At 44.0% G+C, this 27509-nt stretch overlaps 1 protein-coding gene across 5 annotated transcripts in view; it reads right to left on the bottom strand.

Annotated features, from left to right (window-relative positions):
- CSPP1 (centrosome and spindle pole associated protein 1) overlaps positions 1 to 27509 on the bottom strand; it is a 147928-nt gene that overhangs the window by 101737 nt on the left and 18682 nt on the right. For 3 of the 5 annotated variants that reach the window (XM_069731434.1, XM_069731436.1, XM_069731437.1), the window contains exons 3-6: positions 15675 to 15786; positions 15357 to 15460; positions 7931 to 7954; positions 7087 to 7167 (exon numbers count right to left, since the gene is read on the bottom strand). In XM_069731434.1, the coding sequence (XP_069587535.1) occupies positions 7087 to 7167; positions 7931 to 7954; positions 15357 to 15460; positions 15675 to 15786 (321 nt within the window). The remainder of the gene's footprint in view (positions 1 to 7086; positions 7168 to 7930; positions 7955 to 15356; positions 15461 to 15674; positions 15787 to 27509) is intronic. The other 2 variants (XM_069731439.1, XM_069731438.1) reach the window with 1 other exon arrangement.

Here is a 27509-nt window from a genome sequence, read left to right as displayed (position 1 = left end):
ACTTGAACTGATTCTACAACAGGCTGTTGATAAGGGTATTATCCCCCCAAAAATAATGGAGGGACTGTTGATTAAAACTCCCAAAGTCCCGACCATTTATTTCACACCTAAAATCCACAAGGATTCGCTGACTCCGCCAGGCCGGCCCATTGTGTCGGGCCTGGGTGGACTCTGTGAACCTGTGTGTAGGTTTATAGATCATTATCTTAAGCCTCTTGTGGAATCACTTCCTTCGTACGCACGTGATACGATGGATGTTCTGTCGAGAATTGACGGTATGTCCTTGGATGGTGATATGATACTCTTAACGGCAGATATCGAATCGCTGTACACGTGCATCCGACACGATGATGGTCTCCGGGCCTGCCAATTTTTTCTTGCTAACAGCAATTGGGATGGCCCACTGTGTGAATTTGTCCTGCAGCTGCTTCGGTACATCCTGACTCACAATTTTTTCGTGTTTCGTGACATCTTTTATTTACAGCAGTGCGGCACTGCCATGGGGGCTGCCTGTGCGCCCTCTTTTGCCAATCTCTCCCTTGGTTTTTGGGAGAGAGAGGTTTTTGGCGGAGAGGGTGCCCAGGCGGCGGACCATGTGCAGTGCTGGCTGCGTTATATTGATGACGTTTTTATTGTGTGGCAGGGTACTGAACAGCAGCTGCGGGACTTTATGGATGGCTTGAACTCGAACATGTATAATATCAAACTGACTTATAAATTTAGCAGGACCGAGGTGGACTTCCTTGATATTAAAATCTTTACTGACGAACATCTGCAGTTACAGACTGATGTGTATCGGAAGCCCACCTCAGTCAATGCACTGTTGCATGCGAGTTCGAGCCACCCTCCAGCTACCATTAGGGCCATCCCGGTAGGCCAATTTCTCAGAATGAGACGTGTGTGCTCATCTGAGGAAAGATTTGAGGCTCAGTCGGCGGACCTTCATGATAGATTTCGGATGCGCGGGTATAGCAATCGCTGTATAAAACAAGGCTATCTGAGGGCAAAAAAAAGCAACCGCCCTGGTTTGTTACATGGCCAGCCCAAAATAAAAAAGGGTGAAGAACATATTAGATTCATATCAACATACAATGGCCAGTGAACACAGATGAGGGAATGTCTTAGGCGACATTGGAATGTACTTCAGACTGACCCCATCCTCTCCAGACATCTATCCACAAATCCACTTATGACAGCTAGAAGAAGCCAAAATTTGGGAGACATGTTGGTCAACAGTCATTATGTCCCAGTAGTCAACAATCCCTTTAATTCACATGGACCACCCCATGGTTGTTTTCCATGTGGGAGATGTATGGCATGCAAGAACATGCTGAGAACCACTACCTTCACCTCATCTGACGGGAAACGTATTTTTGATATCAGACATTATATCACCTGTGCGACAACACAGGTGATATATTACGCTACATGTGGGTGTGATAAGATTTATATTGGTCTGACGTCTCGTCAGTTGAGAATCCGTACCCGAGAGCATGTACGTGACATACTAGCATCTGCCTCGGTTATGGATGAGTCCTTGCTAAAAACTATACCGAGACATTTTCGTACATACCATCAGAGTGACCCTAAATCCTTCATGGTCAGGGGCATCCAGCATATTCAACTCGGGATCCGCGGTGGAAACATTAAGCAATTACTTGCCCAGAAAGAATGTAGGTGGATCACTGTTTTGGGCACAATGTTTCCACGCAGCCTTAATGAATTACATGGTTTTGCCTCTTTCCTGTAACCACTATTTTGTGGTGTGAGTACCTTGTATTTATTCTTTTGCCTGATGTGCCCCTGCCTGACCTTCCGCCGCTGTTTTGTCTTTTAATTTTGGTTTTGGTGTTTCTTTTTAATGATTTTAACATATGCTTTTTATTTATTATTTCAGCTATCCGTGCAATATACTGATCTGAATATGTACGGTGCGACTTGCTCAAGATATACCCCTATGTTCCGTCGAGGTCACGTATTTTACATCATGGAGTGGCATCTATGAAGTCATTTAAGTCGTCATACTTTGAGGAGAAGTGTGACCCTAGTATGGACTCAGCACTTTGTAGTCATATCATGTTGATTAATTAATGTGGGCCTATATGTGGTCGTGATTTTTTTCTATTATATATACCTTTAAATAGTCTATACTATGTGCATGTCCGCACACTGCCTCCTGTTTTGGCTTGGTGCATGGTGGAGGTGGGGCGCCAGCCTCCCGGATGTTACCAGCCCTCACAGTATTGGCTTTTTGTAGGTGCCTTCTTTCTGTGCTTGTTTTGTGTTATATAGGCACAGATACAGCTTGCATATGCATGTTGTATTTATTTATTTAAATGTTTGTCATTTGTTTATTAATATCTTTAGCCTGATATTGTCACCATGTATTGTTCTCTGTCCGTATGGAGACGGGCTGTCTCTCTTCCCCCTGTGAGTTCTCTCTGCTTGCTCTGTCCGTGGGTGTGTTTCGGTGCCGACTCGCCCTTCGGATGGCGCAGCGGGGATTGTCACGGGGCTTTTTGATCGCCCGCCTCCTCCGGACAGTGTACATAGTGTATTTGTGTCTCCTAGGTTACTGTTGTAGATGCGTTATGACAGCGCTGGCGGCGCACGCGCAATACAACGTATTTACCTATTAGCTGCCGCTTTCTGATGACACTCCCCTGCCCGTTCAGTGGCAGAGCGGATGTTCCTGCCGGCGGTCCCACGTGACCTCTGTGTCTCCTAGGCTACCGCTTAGATGCATCATAATAGTGTTGGTAGCGCATGCGCAATATATTTCCTATTAGCCGCCGCTTCTTTATGACACTGTCTTGCCCGCTCAGTGGTAGAGCGGCTGTTCCTGTTGGCGGTCTTACATGACGTCATGGCACTATTTTGGCTGTTTGCTGACTGGCCTATCAGCTCCCTACCTAGTTTTAGCACTTTGTCCCTATTGGTACTCTAGTACCCCGTGACTTCTCTCGTCGGATATATAGGGAGGTTATATCCTCCATCAAAACCACGCCCCCTGAAGAAGGTGAACCCGCACCAAAACGTGCGTTGGGGATCTAGGACCGGACAGATTATCCTTTCCTGATATGGGTAAATACTTTTGTCTTATTTGTCTGCAGCTGTGGCCCTCTTGTTGGGTTTAAACCATCTCACAGGTTATCTATGTTTGATGGGTTATATGGTAAGGGTATGCCTTAGAGCAGTGGAGGTCACATGACATGTTATGCTCTATACATAGGCTCCCCTTCCCCTAAATTTTCCCTGTGAACCTATACAACATATAACTAGCTATATTATGCATATATTGCATCTATATTGAACTTCTGCCCAGCGTATTGCAGTCATTTTTATATTATACCACACTGGGTGTGCCCATTATGGAAGTATAATCTTACCGCTCCTTTTCATTTGGTATCTGTCCACACACCCATTTGTACTATGCCATTACTGGATATATTGATTGCTCTGTTGTCTTGTACATACGCTTTATGGTAGTTTTGTGTATGTTTTTAATCTTGTATTTAATAAAGATTTTTCACGTTTGTTTACAAGTGGCATGTCCGTTTGACTCATTTTCTCTCCTGTTGTCCTATATATTTTGAGTCGTTTTCTTTTGCCCCTATAGATATGCTACTTAGCTTTTATATGCCAGTCTATGTATGGTATCTTGATAGATGAATATGTTGTTGGGACTATTTGTATCATTAGTGTTTACTGATCAGCCTAATCTAATTTTGAAAGGTCTAATTTTCAGGAAGCATTGATACCAAATATCTCCCTTTTTTATCCTTAGCTTTGGAAAAAGGGGGTGGGGAGGGCAATTCAAAGGTTTATATTTTTGAAAAACGTTTTTCCCTTCTTTTTACTTTGTTATTCTCCTTAGGGAACTTGAACCTGTGATCGTCTGATCGCTTGTACTACATACGGCAGGGATGTGAAACTCAAATACAAAGAAGGTCAAAATTAAAAACTTGTACAAAATTACATGCCAACTTTAATATTTAGTTAAAAAAATTTGTACAATTGAGGAAGTTTTTCCTTATCAAATATAACGATGAACCATTAACAAAGTACATGACTGGAGCACTGGGTATTTCATTGCAGGCAGGGGTATACATAGAAATTATAAGGCTCCACAGCAGAAGTTCTAATTGGGCCCCTCCCCCCCAAAAAAAAACCACAAGCCAAACCTTAATATTCAGCGGGGGTCACAGGAGAGCATAACCCACAGCTTTGCAGACCTTACAAAATAATTTTCCTCCTATTTAACCCCTTAATGACCATCAATACGTCTTTTAACTGACCTGAGATATAAGAGAATAGCCTCCCCATACAGGTGACAATCCAGCATCTGTCGGTTGTACACTATAGCTGACAACTTGCTGTACCAGCTACGATCAGTATTTGCACCATCTAAATCTGTTTAACCCCTTAGATGCTGCTGTCAATAGTGACTACATCATTATAAATGGTTAACAGAGTGTGGGGGCTTCTTCTTTGTCACAATTGGTGCCCTCAGATCATGATTCTGTTGTCCTGATGTTTGCGATGGCAATTCACGACCAAATAGCGGCCTTAGAGTCTCACGGCTGTAGTAATCTGTTCAGAAGTTAGCAACATTTAGGTGGTAAAAATACACATTTTCATTTCTGTCATACCACTTTGCATTAATTCCTGTAAAGCACCTGAAGGGTTAATAAACTACCTGACAGCAGTTTTCAATATGTCAGGGGGTGCTCTTTTTAAAATGGTATCACGTTTGTGGGTTTCCCAATATATAGGACCCCTAAAGTCACTTCAAACATGGATAAGTCCCTAAAAAAATAAATTTTGTAAATTTCTTTGAAAAAATGAAAAATTGCTGCTACATTTTTAAACCTCCTAAAATGCTAACAAAATGAAATAACATTTTACAAATGGTGCTGATGTAAAGCAGACATGTGGGAAATGTTATTTATTAATGGTTTTCTGTGGTATGACTATCTGGATTAAAGGGATAATCATTAAAATTTAGAAAATTGCTAATTTTTTAACATTTTTCTCAAATTTTTGATATTTTTTATAAATAAGCACAAAAAATGTTGAACAAAATTTACCATTATCATAAAGTATAATGTGTCACGAAAAAACAATCTCAAAATCACTGGGATTTGTTGAAGCGTTGCAGAGTTATTACCACATAAAGTGACACTGGTCAGATTTAAAAAATTTGGCTCGGTCACTAAGGGGTTAAGTCAATACAGTAACAATTGTCCTCAAAGTGCCAATTGCCAATAAAATGCCCCACCCCCCCACACAATATGATATCACCACAGTGATGATTATTCTCCTGTACACCCCACCCTCAACTTCCCCGGAATGCTGGCCACAACACAGTATGATGCCCCAACTGTGATTCTTACACAGCCCACCACACAGTATAATGGGCTCCACATAGTCCTCCATAAAGTTTATTTGGCTACCCATATTCATTCATACAGTATAATGGCCCCAGATAGTCCTTTATACAGTACTAGACTGTGGCCCGATTCTAACGCATCGGGTATTCTAGAATATGCATGTCCCTGTAATATATGGACAATGATGATTCCAGAATTCGCGGCAGACTGTGTCCGTCGCTGATTGATCGAGGCAACCTTTATGACATCATCGTCGCCATGGCAACCATTATGACATCATCGTCGCTGTGCCGTTGCTGATTGGTCGAGGCCTGGCGGCCTCGACCAATCAGAGACCCGGGATTTCCAGGACAGACAGACAGACAGACGGAAAAACCCTTAGACAATTATATATATATATATAGATAATGGGCCCCACAGTCCTCCATACAGTATAATGGCCCCACATAGTCCTCCATACAGTATAATAGCCCCACATAGTCCTCCATACCGTATAATGGCCCCACATAGTCCTCCATACAGTATTATGGACCCCACATTGCCTTCCATACAGAATGCTGACAGTTGAAAGTGTGATGCTGGGCAGGAGATGGGGGACCGTGCCGGCATCATGGGCCAAATATAATCACCCTGTGGGCGGCCAGATTTTAACATGTGTGATATAGAGCAATACTAATGTATTGCTGTACATTGTAAAAATGACAGTCTGCTATGATGCCCAGCGACAGGCCAGACTTCACAGAAGAGCTCACATGACAGGCACAGGGTCCTGTAGCCGGCTCTCAAAGCTACCTACAGCTTCCTGTGAACATGTCACTGCTGATGGGCACCCCAGATTATGTCTGTCAGATAGTAGTGCTAAAAGGGAATCTTGTCAGTAGAATGAACCCTCCTAAACTGTCTTTATGGAAATGTAGGTCATAGGAAGCTGAATAAAATGATACCTTGATATCTGCGATCCTTTGTTTTATTCCAGAGAAATCCACTTTTTCCTTATATGTAAATGAGCTGTTTCAGGCTCTGGCACGTTATTGATCTGTATGAGAATCTACCTCCAGAGATTATTTTAAATAAATGGGGGAGGGTGAGACATGTAACCAACACAGAAAAGTCCAATTGAACTTTGTCACCTTACAAACACATTTGCTGCAGCTCTCTGAGCTCTGCTGAGTTGTAACAATATTGCAGCCCTGTCTGCCTGTGAGAAAGAAGCTGAGAAGAACCTGCAGATGTGTCAGATATCATCACACACAGCTCCGCAGTGAGAACAGGAGAGCAGAGAGCGGCCATCACACATCACACTGACAACGACTCCCCCCTGTGTCCGCCCTGTAGTCCTGGAACAGCTCATCTACATATGAGAAAAACATGGATTTCTATAGAATAAGATGTCAGACCGCAAATATCAAGGTATCATTTTTTTCAGCTTCCTATGACCAACATGCCTGTATAGATGGCTAAAAAATGATGACCCTACTCCCAGATTCTCTCTAAAAGCTGCTGTAAGTGATTGACAGCAGCATATAAGAGGTGAAAAGCAGAGATAGGCATGTGTGCTGATCACTGATGTTAGAGGTAAATGGCATCTACCCACTGTGGCGTAGGCTTCTAAGCAATGACACGTCATGGAGAATGAAGGGGATAATATATTATCAGTGACAAGTGTTCCTTGGTGACAATGCACACGACTTACCTGGGCTGACAGCCGCTCACCTATGGGCAGAGACAATCCATGGGTGACTGGGTCCACTTCACCCGTAGTTCTCAGGTGCTTCTAAATCAGAAGAGAATGCTATAATAAATTACTAACCAATATTACTTTAAGCTACATGTAAATTAGTGGTACCAAAACCTACACATTAATTTCATTACACAAGTATAACTTCCTTTATGATCACACTTATACCATTAAGGATCGGGCCAATAGGTCTGCAGTCCAGAACAATTATTTTTCCCGTTAGCATTACAGCAATCAGAATATTTTTGGCTTGAGGCTATATTTTATATTTTTTATATACAAAAAAATGCTAAAGTAGCACAAATCTCAATAGTTATTAATTGCCAACAAAAAGTGGATAAATAAAATCAATATATTTACATCCATACAAAAGCAGGCAAGGACTAATCGGCTATTAAATCATGCAGCAAATTTCAATGTATTACATGATTATATAATGACTGGAGAAAGCGCAGCCAGTAGAAGACAGAAAAGCTTCAGCAAAAATGGGCTGTGAGCAACGGAGCATTGATTGGCGGGTGATAATAAGCCACACAATGAAAAAACTAGTGTCAGGTCTCATACGGGGCAGGTTTAATTTCTCTCTTTTTTTTTTTTTAAATAATAATAGTACAAATATTATAGCATCAAAACTGCCTTGTGTGAGCCGGCTAATAAAAGCAAAGGCTGGTTATAAAACTATATAAATCAACTCTGGTTGCAGATCAGGTTAATAAAAGAAGTTATTAGGATTAAATGTTCATTAATGTATTGTGGCACATGCGCAGACACCAGGGTGAAGCAGACACCAGCCTCCTACCTTTCGTTTGGCCTGAGCATTTCCCTAGAAGTCATGAAAATACAGCAAACTATTACATGGAAATTAAACTTTACTGTGAAGACAGGTCACAATAAGGATTCTTTGCTTTGGCCACAGTGATATTGGGGAGGAAGAGCAGAATGGCGCAGCAAGACTTTTCTAGATTTAGTCTAGGGTTATGACATAAGATTTGGTAAGGGCGTAAGGCCACTTATACATAGCAATAATGTATCTAAGTATTTTCTATCAGTGTTTGTAAGCCCAAACCCAGAGCAAGGGAGGAAAAAAAACAACCAAAAGATCGAAAGACTTGCACTTTTCTGTATTTCAGCTCAAAACTTTAGCCAAGGCCTATCGCTGTAGATTAGTGATTTTATTTCACATACATGCTAAATCAATTAACGGGAACCCGTCAGCAGGATTGTGCACAGTAGTGTACAGACAGTGTCAGGTCGGCGCCGTTATACTGATTACAATGATACCTTGGTTGATGAAATCTGTCTTGTGGTTGTTGTGTAATCTGTATTTTCAGTTTGAGTAAATGATATGCCCGTACTCCAGGGATGTCTGTTGGGGTCTTCATGTGGTGCTCTGCTTGGGTATTCATAATACAGACTGCTGACAGGTCACTGATCCCTCACTGACCTGCTCCCTATTTTACATCCGATAGATCCTACTGCACAGGTGACGCCATCTTGATGGAGACAATTTTTTTTTCCTCTAATTTTCACTCCCCTGCCCCAGTCCTCAAATGTTCAAATGTATTCACGTCTGAGAAATGTGAATATATTTGAGTATAGGAAGAAGGGAGCCAGCATCTCCCAGTTTTTGCAGGCCGCAAAAAACCATATGTTGTGCAGGCCTGACAAAGTAATGCTGGGCTGTCATTTTCCCCCACTTGTGTAGATCTTGCCATATTCTGGCATCTGATGGTGTCAGTTATTCCAAAAATGAACTCTTGACCAGATATACCTGTTCGTTGGAAGCTATTCCCGGTGACGAATTGAGAAAATACCAAGGAAGTGTAAAAGCTGCCATCAAAGTAAAATGGCGATGCTCTGGGGAATCAAAGGTTTAACACACATTCTGTATTTTTTCATACGTGTTTCCTTATTCCTAGTTACCATATATGTCCTTTGTGGTTTTCTGCCTTTAGTCTGAATCTACAATGTGCACGTTTCAATAACAACAAGGAAAACCATTACATGAACTGGTGTGTGCAAACGTTTGAACAGGGCAGAAGTGCTAATCTAAAACAGACCAATCCATGTAGATGTCAACAATGGCCATGAGTGTATGTATATAAATACAGGAGAGAGTAGTACTTAATACTGTGGCAATCCGGTAGGAAGAAAATCTCACCTATCCAAGGAAATAGGTGCCAATTACCATTTTAGTGCCGATCATCAAGATCAAGCACTTTTATCTCTGGTAAAATTGAACAACAGTGCAAATGGATTCTCAGTCACCTGTGTGAGCACACAAGGTTAAAGACATCCCGTTCTGCCAATCTTTTGGGGTCTCAATGGTTGAAAGGCCACAGATCTAGAAGTCATCACCAACCAAGGAGACAATTTCTACCTTATCAAAATGCTTCTTTAACCCCTTCATGACCCAGCCTATTTTGACCTTAAAGACCTTGCCGTTATTTGCAATTCTGACCAGTGTCTCTTTATGAGGTAATAACTCGGGAACGCTTCAACGGATCCTAGCAGTTCTGTGATTGTTTTTTCGTGACATATTGGGCTTCATGTTAGTGGTAAATTTAGGTCAATAAATTCTGTGTTTATTTGTGATAAAAACGGAAATTTGGCGAAAATTTTGAAAATTTTGCAATTTTCACATTTTGAATTTTTATTCTGTTAAACCAGAGTTATGTGACACAAAATAGTTAATAAATAACATTTCCCACACGTCTACTTTACATCAGCACAATTTTGGAAACAAATTTTTTTTTTGCTAGGAAGTTATAAGGGTTAAAATTTGACCAGCGATTTCTCATTTTTACAACGAAATTTACAAAACCATTTTTTTAGGGACCACCTCACATTTGAAGTCAGTTTGAGGGGTCTATATGGCTGAAAATACCCAAAAGTGACACCATTCTAAAAACTGCACCCCTCAAGGTGCACAAAACCACATTCCAGAAGTTTATTAACCCTTCAGGTGCTTCACAGCAGCAGAAGCAACATGAAAGGAAAAAATGAACATTTAACTTTTTAGTCACAAAAATGATCTTTCAGCAACAATTTTTTTATTTTCCGAATGGTAAAAAGAGAAACTGAACCACGAAAGTTGTTGTCCAATTTGTCCTGAGTACGCTGATACCTCATATGTGGGGGTAAACCACTGTTTGGGCGCACGGCAGGGCTTGGAAGGGAAGGAGCGCCATTTGACTTTTTGAATGAAAAATTGGCTCCACTCTTTAGCGGACACCATGTCACGTTTGAAGAGCCCCCGTGTGCCTAAAAATTGGAGCTCCCCCACAAGTGACCCCATTTTGGAAACTAGACGCCCCAAGGAACTTATCTAGATGCATAGTGAGCACTTTAAACCCCCAGGTGCTTCACAAATTGATCCGTAAAAATGAAAAAGTATTTTTTTTCACAAAAAAATAATTTTAGCCTCAATTTTTTCATTTTCACATGGACAACAGGATAAAATGTATTCTAAAATTTGTTTGGCAATTTCTCCTGAGTACACCGATACCTCACATGTGGGGGTAAACCACTGTTTGGGCACATGGTAAGGCTCGGAAGGGAAGGAGCGCCATTTGACTTTTTGAATGAAAAATTATCTCCATCGTTAGCGGACACCATGTCGCGTTTGGAGAGACCCTGTGTGCTTAAACATTGGAGCTCCCCCACAAGTGACCCCATTTTGGAAACTGGACCCCCCAAGGAACTTATATAGATGCCTAGTGAGCACTTTAAACCCTCAGGTGCTTCACAAATTGATCCGTAAAAATGAAAAAGTACTTTTTTTTCACAAAAAATTTCTTTTCGCCTCAATTTTTTCATTTTCACATGGGCAATAGGATAAAATGGATCCTAAAATTTGTTGAGCAATTTCTCCCGAGTACGCCGATACCTCATATGTGGGGGTAAACCACTGTTTGGGCACAAGGCAGGGCTCGGAAGGGAAGGCGCGCCTTTTGACTTTTTGAATGGAAAATTAGCTCCAATTGTTAGCGAACACCATGTCGCATTTGAAGCGCCCCTGTGTGCCTATGCAATGGAGCTCCCCCACAAGTGACCCCATTTTGGAAACTAGACCCCCCAAGGAACTTATCTAGATGCATACTGAGCACTTTAAACCCGCAGGTGCTTCACAGAAGTTTATAATGCAGAGCCATGAAAATAAAAAATAAATTTTTCTTTTCTCAAAAATGATTTTTTAGCCTGGAATTTCCTATTTTGCCAATGGTAATAGGAGAAATTGAACCACAAATGTTGTTGTCCAGTTTGTCCTGAGTACGCAGATACCCCATATGTGGGGGTAAACCACTGTTTGGGCGCACGGCAGGGCTCAGAAGGGAAGGCACGCCATTTGGCTATTTAAATGGAAAATTATCTCCAATCATTAGCGGACACCACGTTGCGTTTGGAGAGCCCCTGTGTGCCTAAACATTGGAGATCCCCCACAAATGACCCCATTTTGGAAACTAGACCCCCAAAGGAACTAATCTAGATGTGTGGTGAGCACTTTGAACCCTCAAGTGCTTCACAGAAGTTTATAACGCAGAGCCATGAAAATAAAATAAAAAATTTCTTTTCTCAAAAATGATTTTTTAGCCCGCAATTTTTTATTTTCCCAAGGGTAACAGGAGAAATTTGACCCCAAAAGTTGTTGTCCAGTTTCACCTGAGTACGCTGATACCCCATATGTGGGGGTAAACCACTGTTTGGGCACATGCCAGGGCTCGGAAGTGAAGTAGTGACGTTTTGAAATGCAGACTTTGATGGAATGCTCTGCGGGCGTCACGTTGCGTTTGCAGAGCCCCTGATGTGACTAAACAGTAGAAACCCCCCACAAGTGACCCCATTTTGGAAACTAGACCCCGAAAGGAACTTATCTAGATGTGAGGTGAGCACTTTGAACCCCCAAGTGCTTCACAGAAGTTCATAACACAGAGCAGTGAAAATAATAAATACGTTTTCTTTCCTCAAAAATAATTTTTTAGCCCAGAATTTTTTAATTTTCCCAAGGGTAACAGGAGAAATTTGACCCCAATATTTGTTGTCCAGTTTCTCCTGAGTACGGTGATACCCCATATGTGGGGGTAAACTACTATTTGGGCACTTGCCGGGGCTCGGAAGTGAAGTAGTGACGTTTTGAAATACAGACTTTGATGGAATGCTCTACGGGCGTCACGTTGCGTATGCAGAGCCCCTGATGTGACTAAACAGTAGAAACCCCCCACAAGTCACCCCATTTCGGAAACTAGACCCCGAAATGAAATTATCTAGATATGTGGTGAGCACTTTCAACCCCCAAGTGCTTCACAGAAGTTTATAACGCAGAGCCGTGAAAATAATAAATACGTTTTCTTTCCTCAAAAATAATTTTTTAGCCCAGAATTTTTTATTTTCCCAAGGGTTACAGGGGAAATTGGACCAAAAAAGTTGTTGTCCAGTTTCTCCTGAGTAAGCTGATACCCCTTGTGTGGGGGTAAACCACTGTTTGGGCACACGTCGGGGCTCAGAAGGGAAGTAGTGACTTTTGAAATGCAGACTTTGATGGAATGGTCTGCGGGCGTCACGTTGCGTTTGCAGAGCCCCTCGTGTGCCTAAACAGTAGAAACCCCCCACAAGTGACCCCATTTTGGAAACTAGACCCCCAAAGGAACTTATCTAGATATGTGGTGAGCACTTTGAACCCCCAAGTGCTTTACAGACGTTTACAACGCAGAGCCGTGAAAATAAAAAATCATTTTTCTTTCCTCAAAAATGATGTTTTAGCAAGCAATTTTTTATTTTCTCAAGGGTAACAGGAGAAATTGGACCCCAGTAATTGTTGCGCAGTTTGTCCTGAGTATGCTGGTACCCCATATGTGGGGGTAAACCACTGTTTGGGCACACGTCGGGGCTCGGAAGTGAGGGAGCACCATTTGACTTTTTGAATACAAGATTGGCTGGAATCAATGGTGGCGCCATGTTGCGTTTGGAGACCCCCTGATGTGCCTAAACAGTGGAAACCCCTCAATTCTAACTCCAACACACCCCTAAACCTTATCCCAACTGTAGCCATAACTCTAATCACAACCCTAACCCCAACACACCCCTAACCACAACCCTAATTCCAACCCAACCCTAACCCTAAGGCTATGTGCCAACGTTGCGGATTCGTATGAGATTTTTCAGCACCATTTTTGAAAAATCCGCGGGTAAAAGGCACTGCGTTTTACCTGCGGATTTTCCGCGGATTGCCAGTGTTTTTGTGCGGATTTCACCTGCGGATTCCTATTGAGGAACAAGTGTAAAACGCTGCGGAATCCGCACAAAGAATTGACATGCTGCGGAAAATACAACACAGCGTTTCCGCGCGGTATTTTCCGCACCATGGGCACAGCGGATTAGGTTTTCCATATGTTTACATGGTACTGTAAACCTGATGGAACACTGCTGTGAATCCGCAGCCAAATCCGCACCGTGTGCACATAGCCTAATTCTAAAGGTATGTGCACACGCTGCGGAAAACGCTGCGGATCCGCAGCAGTTTCCCATGAGTTTACAGTTCAATGTAAACCTATGGGAAACAAAAATCGCTGTACACATGCTGCGGAAAAACTGCACGGAAACGCAGCGGTTTACATTCCGCAGCATGTCGCTTCTTTCTGCGGATTCCGCAGTGGTTTTACAACTGCTCCAATAGAAAATCGCAGTTGTAAAACCGCAGTGAAATGCGCAGAAAAACCGCGGTAAATCCACAGGGGTTTAGCACTGCGGATTTATCAAATCCTCTGCGGAAAAATCCGCAGAGGACCAGAATACGTGTGCACATCCCGAACCCTAACCCTACCCCTAACCCTACCCCTACCCCTAACCCCAACCTTAGTGGAAAAAAAAAAATTATTTATTTTTTTTATTGTCCCTACCTATGGGGGTGACAAAGGGGGGGGGGGTCATTTACTATTTTTTTTATTTTGATCACTGAGATAGGTTATATCTCAGTGATCAAAATTCACTCTGGAACGAATCTGCCGACCGGCAGATTCGGCGGGCGCACTGCACATGCGCCCGCCATTTTGGAAGATGGCGGCGCCCGGGAAAGAAGACGGACACCGGCAGGCTCGGTAAGTATAAGGGGGGGGGAGATCAGGGCACGGGGGGGGCGTCGGAGCACGGGGGGGAGGCGTCGGAGCACAGGGGGGGGGGGGGGGCGTCGGAGCATGGATGAGGATCGGTGTGCGTGCGGGTGGATTGGAGCACGGGGTGGGGGATCGCTGTGCAGGGGGGTGGATCGGAGCACGGGGGGGGAATCGCTGTGCGGGGGGGTGATCGGAGCACGGGGGGGTTTCATTGGAGCACAGGGGGAGCGGACAGGAGGACGGGGGAGCGGAGCACTGGACGGAGGGGAGCGCTGCACAGATCGGGGGGCTGGGGGGGGCGATCGGTGGGGTGGGTGCACATTAGTATTTCCAGCCATGGCCGATGATATTGCAGCATCGGCCATGGCTGGATTGTAATATTTCACCATTTTTTTAGGTGAAATATTACAAATCGCTCTGATTGGCAGTTTCACTTTCAACAGCCAATCAGAGCGATCGTAGCCACGGTGGGGTGAAGCCACCCCCCCTGGGCTAAACTACCACTCCCCCTGTCCCTGCAGATCGGGTGAAATGGGAGTTAACCCTTTCACCCGATCTGCAGGGACGCGATCTTTCTGTGACACAGCATATGCGTCACAGGTCGGATTGGCACCGATTTTCATGACGCATACGCTGTGTCACAGGTCGGGAAGGGGTTAAAGGGAATCTGTCAGCAGTTTTTTGCTATGTAATCTGAAGACAGCATGCTGTAGGGGTTAAAAACAGATTTCAGGGATTCCTCTTTTTTCAAGCTCTATGGTTTTGTTAGCTTGCAATGACAGTTTTATCTCCAGGAGCTTATCATTACTGGACACAGCTTGTGCCTGGCAGTCTGACTCCGCCCCTCCTGTGATAGGCTCCTCACTGTCTATGGACATTGTATATACAGAGCCTGGTGGGGGTGGGGGCAGCTTCCTTAGCTCTGCTGTATTGCTAAATTTAAAAACTCTGTCTCAGAATGGCTGCACCCAGTAATCTAAGTGATACATCGCTGGATTTAGGGTCTCTGTCTACATCAGGCTGCTCTCAGATGTGGTAGCAAATACCTGCTGACAGATTCCCTTTAACAATTTCTTCCAGTGTACAACTAGTGTCATAAAGAAGAATGTAATTTACCTGATTGAGGTATCGTCGATAATCTTGTCGTAATTCTTCTTTTAGTTTGTGCTTTTTTCTTTCATAATCCTCTCCCAGGGGTAAACTCAATCCATAGCCTGTATCTGAAAGTTTTGGAATAACTTTAGTGTCAAGCTACAAGCAAGAAAACAAACACCTAAAATTGCTGCCAAATAGCAATATTGCATTAATTAGATAATGCTGCAATTAAAAGTGGAAATATGAGCTTGGCATCACTGTCCCAAAGAGCTGTAACCTGAATACACCAAGCTTCCAGCAATGATCAGACGGGAGAGTGCACAGACTTTCTCATCATACCTGGTATTTGCTTCTGTGCCGCTTCTTTTTGAGACTGCCTGTTGGGTGGAATGTTTTCCTTGGCATAAGTCCTTGGCTGATCAGCTACTTGAGAATTCTCAAATCTTTTGCTCTGAAAAATACACATATAGCACATATATTCTTGTTGGATGTCAAGAATCAAAGTAGCTACATAAATCGATGTGCAAAAGGGAAAGCAGTACATAATCGGTTATTCCAGTCTCCAAGATCCCATCCCAATATGTAGGAGGTGTAATAATATTAGCAATTAACTCCAATCAGAAATGCAGTATAGTTCTTCTGATTTGCTAGGTCTCCTTTCCTCATATGCACGAATTGCAGGACCTTAGGTATCCATGGTTACAACCATAAGCAACTGGCTATCTCTATATCAGTGGTCGTAACCATGGATAGCTAAAGTCCTGCAATGCCTGCACATGAGGAAAGAAACATAGACAGAACAAATCAGAAAAACTATACTACATCTCTAATTGGAGGTATTTGCTAATATTATTATTATTATTATTATTAAGCCTACTAAATATTTGGATAGGATCTTGGAGATGGGAATACTCCTTTAATGGAATATTTGTCTAAACTACCGTAGATATCCTACCAGATATGCTGACGTAAGTGCTGCAGCCAAACAACAGAGACCACGGAAGCAGTTTAGAGCGGAGACTGAATCCGGGGAGGGAAAATTATACTGAAAAGGGGGACAACCCCTATAAATTTTTGTATAGTACCTGGTGCAAAATATTAAACTTTCTATGTTGATAAATTGACAGAGCAAGCTATGTGTGCAATAAGCAAGCTTGGAATACTGGGAGATTTTAGCCCTGGAACCGAAAATATTGTAAATGCGACACTGAAATATAATGCAGGCTTGAAATTGTGATCCGTACAACTAGGGTAACTGCTTTATTATGGGGTATGCACATTAACAAAGACCCTTCCACCAGTCCAGTGTTAAAACTCCCTATCCCTCATACACACATATTGTAGTCTGAGGAAAATATATATACAGCTCTGGCAAAAATTAAGAGACCACTACAAAATTTTCAGTTTGTCTGATTTATCGCTTTATAGGTACCGTATATACTCGAGTATAAGCAGACCCGAGTATATGCCGAGACCCCTAATTTTGCAACAAAAAACTGGGAAAACTTATTGACTCGAGTATAAGCCTAGGGTGAAAAAATGCAGCAGCTACCGGTAAATGTCAAAAATAAAAGTAAAATTAATTGAGACATCAGTAGGTTAAGTGTTTTTGAATATCCATATTGAATCAGGAGCCCCATATAATGCTCCATACAGTTCATGATGGGCCCCATATAATGCTCCATACAAAATACGCCCCATATAATGCTCCATAAAAATTATGATAGGCCCCATAAGATGCTCGATATTAAAATATGCCCCATATAATGGTGCAGACATTTTTATTATGGCCCCATATGATGCTCCATAGACTATTATGCCCCATATAATGCTGCACAAATGCTGATTATGGCCCCATAAGATGCACTATACAGATATTTGGCCCATATAATGCTGCACAAATGCTGATTATGGCCCAATAAGATGCTCCATATAAAAATGTGCCACATATAATGCTCCATACAGTTCATTATGGCCCCATAAGAAGCTCCATATAACAATGTGCAGCATGTAATGCTCCATACAGTTCATTATAGCCCCATAAGATGCTCCATATAACAATGTGCCACATGTAATGCTCCATACAGTTTTTTTATGGCCCCATAAGATGCTCCATATGACAATGTGCCACATACAGTGCTCCATGCAGTTCATTATGGCCCCATAGATGCTCCATATAACAATGTGTCACATATAATGCTCCATACAGTTCATTATGGCCCCATAAGAGGCTCCATATAACAATGTATCACATATAAAGCTCCATACAGTTCATTATGGCCCCATAGATGACCATATAACAATGTGCCACATATAATGCTCCATATAGTTCATTATGGCGGGATGCTCCATATAACAATGTGCCACATATAATGCTCCATACAGTTCTTTATGGCCCCATGAGATGCTCCATATAACAATGTGCCACATATAATGCTCCATATAGTTCATTATGGCCTCATAAGATGCTCCATATAACAATGTGCCACATGTAATGCTCCATACAGTTTATTATAGCCCCATAGATGCTCCATATAACAATGTGCCACATATAATGCTCCATACAGTTCATTATGGCCCATAAGATGCTTTTCTATATAACAACGTGCCACATATAATGCTCCATACAGTTCATTATGGCCCCATAGATGCTCCATATAACAACGTGCCACATATAATGCTCCATACAGTTCATTATGGCCCCATAAGATGCTCCATATAACAACGTGCCACATATAATGCTCCATACAGTTCAATATGGCCCCACAGATGCTCCATATAACAATGTGCCACATATAATGCTCCATAAAGTTCATTATGGCCCCACAGATGCTCCATATAACAATGTGCCACATGTAATGCTCCATACAGTTCATTATGGCCCCATAGATGATCCATATAAGCAATGTGCCAGATACAATGCTCCATACAGTTCATTACGGCCCCATAAGATGCTCCATAGACTATTATGCCCCATATAATGCTGCACAAATGCTGATTATGGCCCCATAAGATGCACCATACAGATATTTGGCCCATATAATGCTGCACAAATGCTGATTATGGCCCAATAAGATGCTCCATATAAAAATGTGCCACATATAATGCTCCATACAGTTCATTATGGCCCCATAAGAAGCTCCATATAACAATGTGCAGCATGTAATGCTCCATACAGTTCATTATAGCCCCATAAGATGCTCCATATAACAATGTGCCACATGTAATGCTCCATACAGTTTTTTTATGGCCCCATAAGATGCTCCATATGACAATGTGCCACATACAGTGCTCCATGCAGTTCATTATGGCCCCATAGATGCTCCATATAACAATGTGTCACATATAATGCTCCATACAGTTCATTATGGCCCCATAAGAGGCTCCATATAACAATGTGTCACATATAAAGCTCCATACAGTTCATTATGGCCCCATAGATGACCATATAACAATGTGCCACATATAATGCTCCACATAGTTCATTATGGCGGGATGCTCCATATAACAATGTGCCACATATAATGCTCCATACAGTTCATTATGGCCCATAAGATGCTTTTCTATATAACAACGTGCCACATATAATGCTCCATACAGTTCATTATGGCCCCATAGATGCTCCATATAACAACGTGCCACATATAATGCTCCATACAGTTCATTATGGCCCCATAAGATGCTCCATATAACAACGTGCCACATATAATGCTCCATACAGTTCAATATGGCCCCACAGATGCTCCATATAACAATGTGTCACATATAATGCTCCATACAGTTCATTATGGCCCCATAGATGATCCATATAGCAATGTGCCAGATACAATGCTCCATACAGTTCATTACGGCCCCATAAGATGCTCCATACAACAATGTGCCACATGTAATGCTCCATACAGTTCATTATGGCCCCATAAGATGCTCCATATAACAATGTGCCACATGTAATGCTCCATACAGTTCATTATGGCCCCATAGATGCTCCATATAGCAATGTGCCACATACAATGCTCCATACAGTTCATTATGGCCCCATAAGATGCTCCATACAACAATGTACCACATGTAATGCTCCATACAATTCATTATGGCCCCATAAGATGCTCCATATAACAATGTGCAACATGTAATGCTGCTGCTGCAATTTAAAAAAAAAAATTACATACTCACCTCTCGCTGCCCGCTGTTCCTCAGCGTCCCGTCTCTCCGCACTGACTGTTCAGGCAGAGGGCGGCGCGCACAATAATACGTCATCGCGCCCTCTGACCTGAACAGTCACTGCAGAGGATGTGGAAGACGGAGCGGCGGTGGAACTGGGAAAGGTGAATATGAAATACTCACCTGCTCCAGACGCGGTCCCTGGCAGCTTCTCCCGGACAGATGGTCTCCAGGAGCCGACAGCTTCTTCCTCTGTTCAGCAGTCACATGGTACCGCTCATTACAGTAATGAATATGCGGCTCCACCCTATGGGAGTGGAGTCCATATTCATTACTTTAATGAGCGGTATCACGTTACCGCTGAACAGGAGAAGAAGCTGCCGGCGCCGGAGACTATGGGACATGCAGGGACCGCGCCAGGAGCAGGTGAATATGTGACAGTCGTTGCTCCCCCTCACCCGCCGACCCCCCATCCCCCGCCGACCAGGACTCGAGTATAAGCCGAGAGGGGCACTTTCAGCCCAAAAAAATGGGTTGAAAATCTCGGCTTATACTCAAGTGTATACGGTATATTTTTGAGTAAAATGTAAATTGTTATTTTATTCTATAAACTACTGACAACATGTCTCCGAAGTTCCAAGCAATACATTTTGTATTTACTTTCTGAAAATGAGAAATGGTCAAAATAACAAAAAAATGCATTGCTTGCAGACCTCAAATAATGCAAAAAAAAACCCCCAAAAAACAGGTTCATAATCATTTAGAAGCAACATTTCTAATGTTTTAACTCAGGAAGAGTTCAGAAATCAATATTTTGTGGAATAACCATGATTTTTAATCACAGCTTTCATGCGTCTTGACATGCTTGCCACCAGTGTTTCACATTGCTTTTGGGTGACCCTCTGCCACTCCTGGTACAAAAATGTGAGCAGTTCTTCTTTGTTTGATGGCTTGTGACTATCCATCTTCCGCATGATTACATTCCAGAGGTTTTCAATGGGGTTCAGGTCTGGAGATTGGGCTGGCCATGACAGGGATTTGATGTGGTGGTCCTTCATCCACACCTTGATTGACCTAGCTGTGTGGCATGACGCATTGTCCTGCTGGAAAAAACAGTCCTCAGAGTTGGGGAACATTGCCTGAGCAAAAGGAATCAACAGTTCTTCCAGGATAACCTTGTCATACGTCCTTCACAAAGATTAACTTGCCCAATTCCAGCCTTGCTGAAGCATCCCCAGGTCTTCACAGATCCTCCTCCAAATTTCACAGTGGGTGCAAGACACTGTGGCATGTACACCTCTCCAGGTCTCTTTCCGGCTAAACATTAGATGACCATGTGTTGGACAAAGCTGAAAATTAGACTCATCAGAGAAGATTACCTTACTCCAGTCCTCTATGGTCTAATCCTTATGGTCTTTGGCAAACTTCAGCCTTGCTCTCCTTTGCTTCTCATTGATGAAAGGCTTTTTTCTAGCTTTACATGACTTGAGCCCTGCCTCTAGGAGCCTGTTACGGACTGTTCTTGCCGTGCACTTCACCCCAGCTGCCATTCCTTTTGTAGGCCACTTGATATCATCCTGCGGTTCCTGAGTGTAATTCGAATAAGATGGTGGTCATACCAGTCAGTGGAGAGTTGTTTTCGCCCTCTGCCGGTCTGTAGCTTTGTTGTCCCCAATGTCTGCTGCTTGACCTTGTTGTAATGGACTGCCATCTTAGAAATTTTAAGGATGGAGGCAACATGACGCTCACTGTGTTCCTCTGCTAGTAAAGCCAGAATTGAGCCCTTCTTTTCCTCACTCAAGACTTTTCTTTTCAACTCCTTTGGCATGGTTAAAAGTTATTTTTTCATTCCTATTACTTTTGGGATATTACTAGCACTTGTTTTGCCATCCAGCTTGTCCTATTGCAAGAGGATTGTGAACGCCACAGCAGTGTTTTTTATACTTTCCGTCCTTAAATAAGATTTGGCTCAGGTGATCACCTAATCAGAAGCACATTAAGTAGAATGAGGTGTACTCTGGTTGGAATTCAACTGACACTGGAATGGAATGGCAGTCAGACATGTAGAGAAGCTGATTTTTTATAAAACTGTACAGTGGTCTCTAAATTTTTGCCAGAACTGTATATGTATGTACGTCCGAGGTCAGATCCCCTGCTTTGATGTGGGCACAGGCGGTGAGCCCACATCAAAGTCACAACATGTCAGCTGTTTTGAACAGCTGACATGTGCGCGCAATAGCGGCGAGTGGAATCGTGATCCACCCACAGCTATTAACTAGTTAAATGCCACTGTCAAACGCTGACAGTGGCATTTAACTACCGCTTCCAGCCGCGCTCATCGCTGACCCCTGTCACATGATCGGGGGTCAGCAATGAGTCAGGATAGTAACCATAGAGGTCCTTGAGCAATATCTGAATTATCCTACTCCTGAACTGATTAGAAGCACTTCATCATATTAAACAGTGCAGGTTTCTGCAAGCAGTGCAAGGTTTAATTTGCTCAGTTGAGGGTCTCTGAAGCTTTCCTGCTTTGATGATCTCAAATGTTCAGTGTTGGCGACTCCCCTCTGCTATATATACTTGCCTCTGGCAATCAGAGTTGCCAGCAATAGCTTTATACTGCCTGGTGTGGAGATGGAGGTGTTTATTGAGGAGGCATTTGGAGTGTTGTTCTAAAGACTGTTGCTTGGTGACTTATTTGTGTGCATGTCCTCATCTCTCCAATTTGGTAGTTCCTTCCTTTTACTTCTGGGTGTTCCACTATGCTGTTTATGAGTGCATATTTGTATGATTGGTATATTTATTTTTTATTATTATTATTATTATTATACATTTTTATAGCGCCATTTATTCCATGGCGCTTTACATGTGAATACGAGGCAAATATAGACAAATACATTAAAGGGAACCTGTCACCCCGAAAATCGCGGGTGAGGTAATCCCACCGGCATCAGGGGCTTATCTGCAGCATTCTGTAATGCTGTAGATAAGCCCCCGATGTTACCTGAAAAAGGAGAAAAAGACGTTATATTATACTCACCCAGGGGCGGTCCCGCTGCTGGTCAGGTCGGATGGGCGTCTCTGGTCCGCTGCGGCGCCTCCCATCTTCATTACAAGACGTCCTCTTCTGATCTTCAGCCACGGCTCCGGCGCAGGCGTACTTTGCTCTGCCCTGTTGAGGGCAGTGCGCAGGCGCCGGAAAGGTCAGAGGCCCGGCGCCTGCGCACTGCAGTACTTTGTCTGCCCTCAACAGGGCAGAGCAAAGTACGCCTGCACCAGAGCCGTGGCTGAAGATCAGAAGAGGACGTCTTGTAATGAAGATGGGAGGCGCCGCAGCGGACCGGAGACACCCATCCGACCTGACCAGCAGCGGGACCGCCCCTGGGTGAGTATAATATAAAGTCTTTTTCTCCTCTTTCAGGTAACATCGGGGGCTTATCTACAGCATTACAGAATGCTGTAGATAAGCCCCTGATGCCGGTGGGCTTACCTCACCCGCGAATTTCGGGGTGACAGGTTGAGTGATGGGAACGGAAGCTTTATTGTAACCGATCAAAGAGGGAGCAGGAGGAGAGGTGGGAGGACAGTTCAAGATGGACGTGTTGCTCCAGCAATTTGGAGGCATAAGGGAGAAGAGATATCGTGCGATAACTAGACACAGAGGATGGGTCGAGGGAGGGCTTTTTGAGGATGGGTGTGATCTTGGCATGCTTGAAGGATGAGGGGAAGACACCTGTTGTGAGTGAGAGGTTGAAGGGGTGCGTTAGGGTTGGGATGAAGACCATGGAAAGGTTAGGGATGAGGTGGGATGGGAGCGGGTCAAGCGTGCAGGTGGTGAGGTGTGATCTTGACAGGAGGGTGGAGAGCTGATCTTCTGTCATGGTGGAGAAGCTGGTTTTGGAGGAGCAGGGTTGACCAGCTAAGAGGGGCAGTGGGCGCTGTGGGCCAAAGCTTTCTCTGATCGTATCGATCTTCTGTTTAAAGAAAGAGGCGAAGTCTTCGGCAGAAATGAGGGGGGAGGGGGGAGGTGCTGGGGGACGGGGTAGAGAATTGAAAGTGTTGAAAAGCTGTTTAGGGTTGTGAGACAGGGAGGATATGAGAGATGAGAAGTTAGTTTGTTTTGCGGCAGTGAGCGCAGACTTGAAGCTGGCGAGGGACTGCTTGTATGTAGTGAAGTGGTCGGCAGAGCGGGATTGCTTCCATCTCCGCTCAGCAATCCTGGAAGCCTGTCTCAATTCTTTGGTCAGGCTGGTCAGCCAGGGCTGCCTGTTAATTGTACGAGTTTTACTATCCTTGTACATCTTCCCTTATTAGTCTGGTTTGTGTGTTCTTATATACAACTACTCCCCACTTTCCCGGGTGGGGGAGGAGGACAGATAAGGGTGGATTAGGGAGCTCAGCAAGGTAATTGTCCCCGGTATCTTCACCATTAGAAGTAATCCGGAGAGCATGGATAGCTAGGCTGCCCCTAGCTTTAGGGATAGGGAAGGAGCCCCTATCCCCAGGATATCAAACTACAGTCACTTGACAGCTTAATAATAAATGAAGACTGTACTGAACCATGTAAGCTGCACTGAAATGTAGCGCCCCATAAACTTTGGAGCTTGAGGCTACCAATCCACCTTAAAATCCTCAAAACTATAGCACTGGGTGTAACTCCATCCTTTGCTGGAAAAGCATGGAAAATGTATAAAAAAAAAAGCTTCCCACACTAAAAACAGATTTTCAACGGTGATCACTAAAGGAAATATGTCAACAGGTTTTGCTATGTAATCGAAGAGCAGCATGATGTAGGGGAAGAGAGCCTGATTCCAGAGATGTATCACTTACTCAGCTGCTTGGTGCCCTGTTTTCTCTGCTGTAAATGTAGCAATGTACAGATAAATCTATAATATAATGCTTGGAGCGTCACTCTGTCCGAAGCCTTTATAGACTGCGCAAGCGCCGGCGCAGTCTGGCCCCCACAGAGTGACGCTCCCAGGAGATCGCGGTATGCGTAAACACTGAACGAACACCGCGATCTCCACCGGAGAGTCAGGGACCGCCAGGAGGGTAAGTATATTCACCTGTCCCCCGTTCCAGCGCTGCGTGCGGCTCCGTCTCCCGGGTCCTCTGCTGTGACGTTCACAGTTCAGAGGGTGCGATGACGCGCTTAATGCGCGCCGGCGCCGCACTCTGACTGAACAGTCACAGCCAGAGGAGCCGGAAGATGGCGGCGCGCAGCGGTGGAACGGGACAGACAGGTGAGTATAGCAAGTGCTGGGGGGCCTGAGCTAGCGGCGATACTGGCACCTGACCCCCACAGCGCGCCGGTGTCCCCGCCTGCTCAGGCCCCCCAGCACTCGGCGCCCAGCGACGATAGGTGAGTATGATTTTTTTTTTTTACATATGGCAGCAGCATACGGGGCATATACAATGGAGCATCTTATGGGGCCATCAACCATAATGGAGCATCTTAGGGGGGCATATAATACAATGGAGCACCTTATGGGGGCATATAATACAATGGAGCATCTTATGGGGGGCATATAATACAGTGGAGCATCTTATGGGGCCATCAACCATAATGGAGCAGTGTACGGGGGCATACAAACTGGAGCGTCTTCTGGGGGCCATAAACCTTTATGGAGCAGTGTACGGGGGGGGGGGGGCATGCACACTGGAGCGTCTTATGGGGGCCATAAACATTTATGGAGCAGTGTACGGGGGCATACACTATGGAGCATCTTATGGGGGCCATAAACCATAATGGAGCAGTGTACGGGGGCATATACTATGGAGCATCTTATGGGGGCCATCAACCATAATGGAGCAGCGTATGGGGCATATGGATGGGAGAAGCAAATTAAAGAATGGTGGCACAGGATGGGAGCAGCACATGACAGAACGGGGGCTCAGGATGGGAGCAGCACATGACAGAATAGGGCAGCACATGACAGAACGGGGGTGCAGGATGGAAGCAGCACATGACAGAACGGGCGCAGGATGGGAGCAGCACATGACAGAACAGGGTCACAGGATGGGAGCAGCACATGACAGAACAGGGGCACAGGATGGGAGCAGCACATGACAGAACGGGGGCTCAGGATGGGAGCAGCACATGACAGAACAGGGGCGCAGGATGGGGGGGGCACAGGATGGGAGCAGCACATGACAGGATGGGAGCAGCAAATGACAGAATGGAGGCGCAGGATGGGTGCAGAACATGTCAGAATGGAGGCGCAGGATGGGTGCAGCACATGTCAGAATGGGGGCGCAGGATGGGAGCAGCACATGTCACAATGGGGGCGCAGGATGGGAGCAGCACATGACAGAATGGGGGCGCAGGATGGGTGCAACACATGACAGAATGGGGGTGCAAGATGGGTGCAACACATGGCAGGATGGGGGCACAGGATGGGTGCAGCACATGACAGGATGGGGACGCAGGATGGAGCAGCACATGTCAGAATGGGGGTGCAGGATGGGAGTAGCACATGTCAGAATGGGGGTGCAGGATGGGTGCAGCACATGACAGGATGGGGACGCAGGATGGAGCAGCTCATGACAGGATGGGGACGCAAGATGGAGCAGCACATACCAGGATGGAGACCATATACCAATATAGATGCTCGCCACCCGGGCGTAGAACGGGTTCAATAGCTAATATGACATATAACCATGGTAATCAGAAAAATCTAAAACATCATAAATATATATATAAAAATATAAATATATATATATATATATATATATATATATATATATATATATATATATATATATATATACCATGTAATCTACAAAAGGACTTGTAGAGCCTATCACCAACTACTGCATAGACAACGATATAAAGGATGATCAAAAGGCCATAGTTAGATAATAAAACCACAATTTTTATTGAAAATCATCATTAAAAACATATAACCACTTACTAAGAAACTCTGCCCCCCCTTATCCCTTCACCCCCTTAGAACAGAGATGCCGCCAAAACCCATATGCCCCAGGTATCATATCCCTTCTTTATTCACACATTAATTCCCCAACCCAGAGGAGGTCCCTGGGTTATACCGTTCGCTGGGAGTCTGACATAGGTTCAACGCTGACGGACTCGGAGTGGACCCAAATTTGGTCTTCCTCCACCGAGGGTTTGCTCAATACCCTCATGTTGGAGACTAACTACAAAGTGTTAACCAGATGGTACCTGACCCCTGCCAGAGTAGCAAAGGCTGTGGCTAACTATTCCCCAAACTGCTTTCGGAGATGTAACTCCATAGGAGATATGCTTCATATCTGGTGGCTATGTCCAATAGTTCGAAGGTTCTGGACCAGAGTTTATTTCTTGATTCTTTCAATTACGAATATTAACCTTAAGAAAAACCCCTGGGAAGCTCTATTAAATAAGCGTATTCCTAATATTCCTAGATATTCCCGGGCCCTTATCACATTTATATTTTTAGCAGCTAAACAAACTATAGCTTCGGCTTGGAAAAAACCAGGCTTGGACTTATCGGGAGTTAAATCTCGCCTATCCTGGTATATGGTAAATGAAAAATTAACTGCTATACTAACTGACAGAGTCGACAGATTTGAACTTATTTGGCTCCCCTGGGCAGAATATGCAAGCCACACCCCTTTTGCGGCTCCGGTATCCCGACTGTCTAACCTTAGTCCTCAGGCGCCTGACTAAACTACCCAAACGGATACAGATTTACTATAATCCCTTCTCGGGTCCCCCTCTCCCTCCACCCTCCCCCCCCCCCCCCCCTGAACTCTTGTCCCACATTTTATGTTTGTTTTTGTCTTTGTTGTTACACTCGTCCTTCGCTATGACTTGTGTTATGTTTATTGCTGGTAACTGGAACATAAGCGAAGGACTGTTATACTTTTCATGATGCAATGTACTATTGGATAACGTTAAAGTTCCTTCCTTTCCTGTACCATTTATTTTTGCAAACTTCAATAAAAATTTATTGTTCAAAAAAAAAAAAAAAAAAAACATATAACCAAGGTGTACAAAGAAGAGAGACAGAG

This window comes from Ranitomeya imitator, chromosome 6 (assembly GCF_032444005.1).
Source record: "Ranitomeya imitator isolate aRanImi1 chromosome 6, aRanImi1.pri, whole genome shotgun sequence".
NCBI classification, from domain to species: domain Eukaryota; kingdom Metazoa; phylum Chordata; class Amphibia; order Anura; family Dendrobatidae; genus Ranitomeya; species Ranitomeya imitator.
The sequence above is the reverse complement of the archived record's forward strand: the minus strand, read 5'-3'. Positions and strand labels throughout refer to the sequence as shown.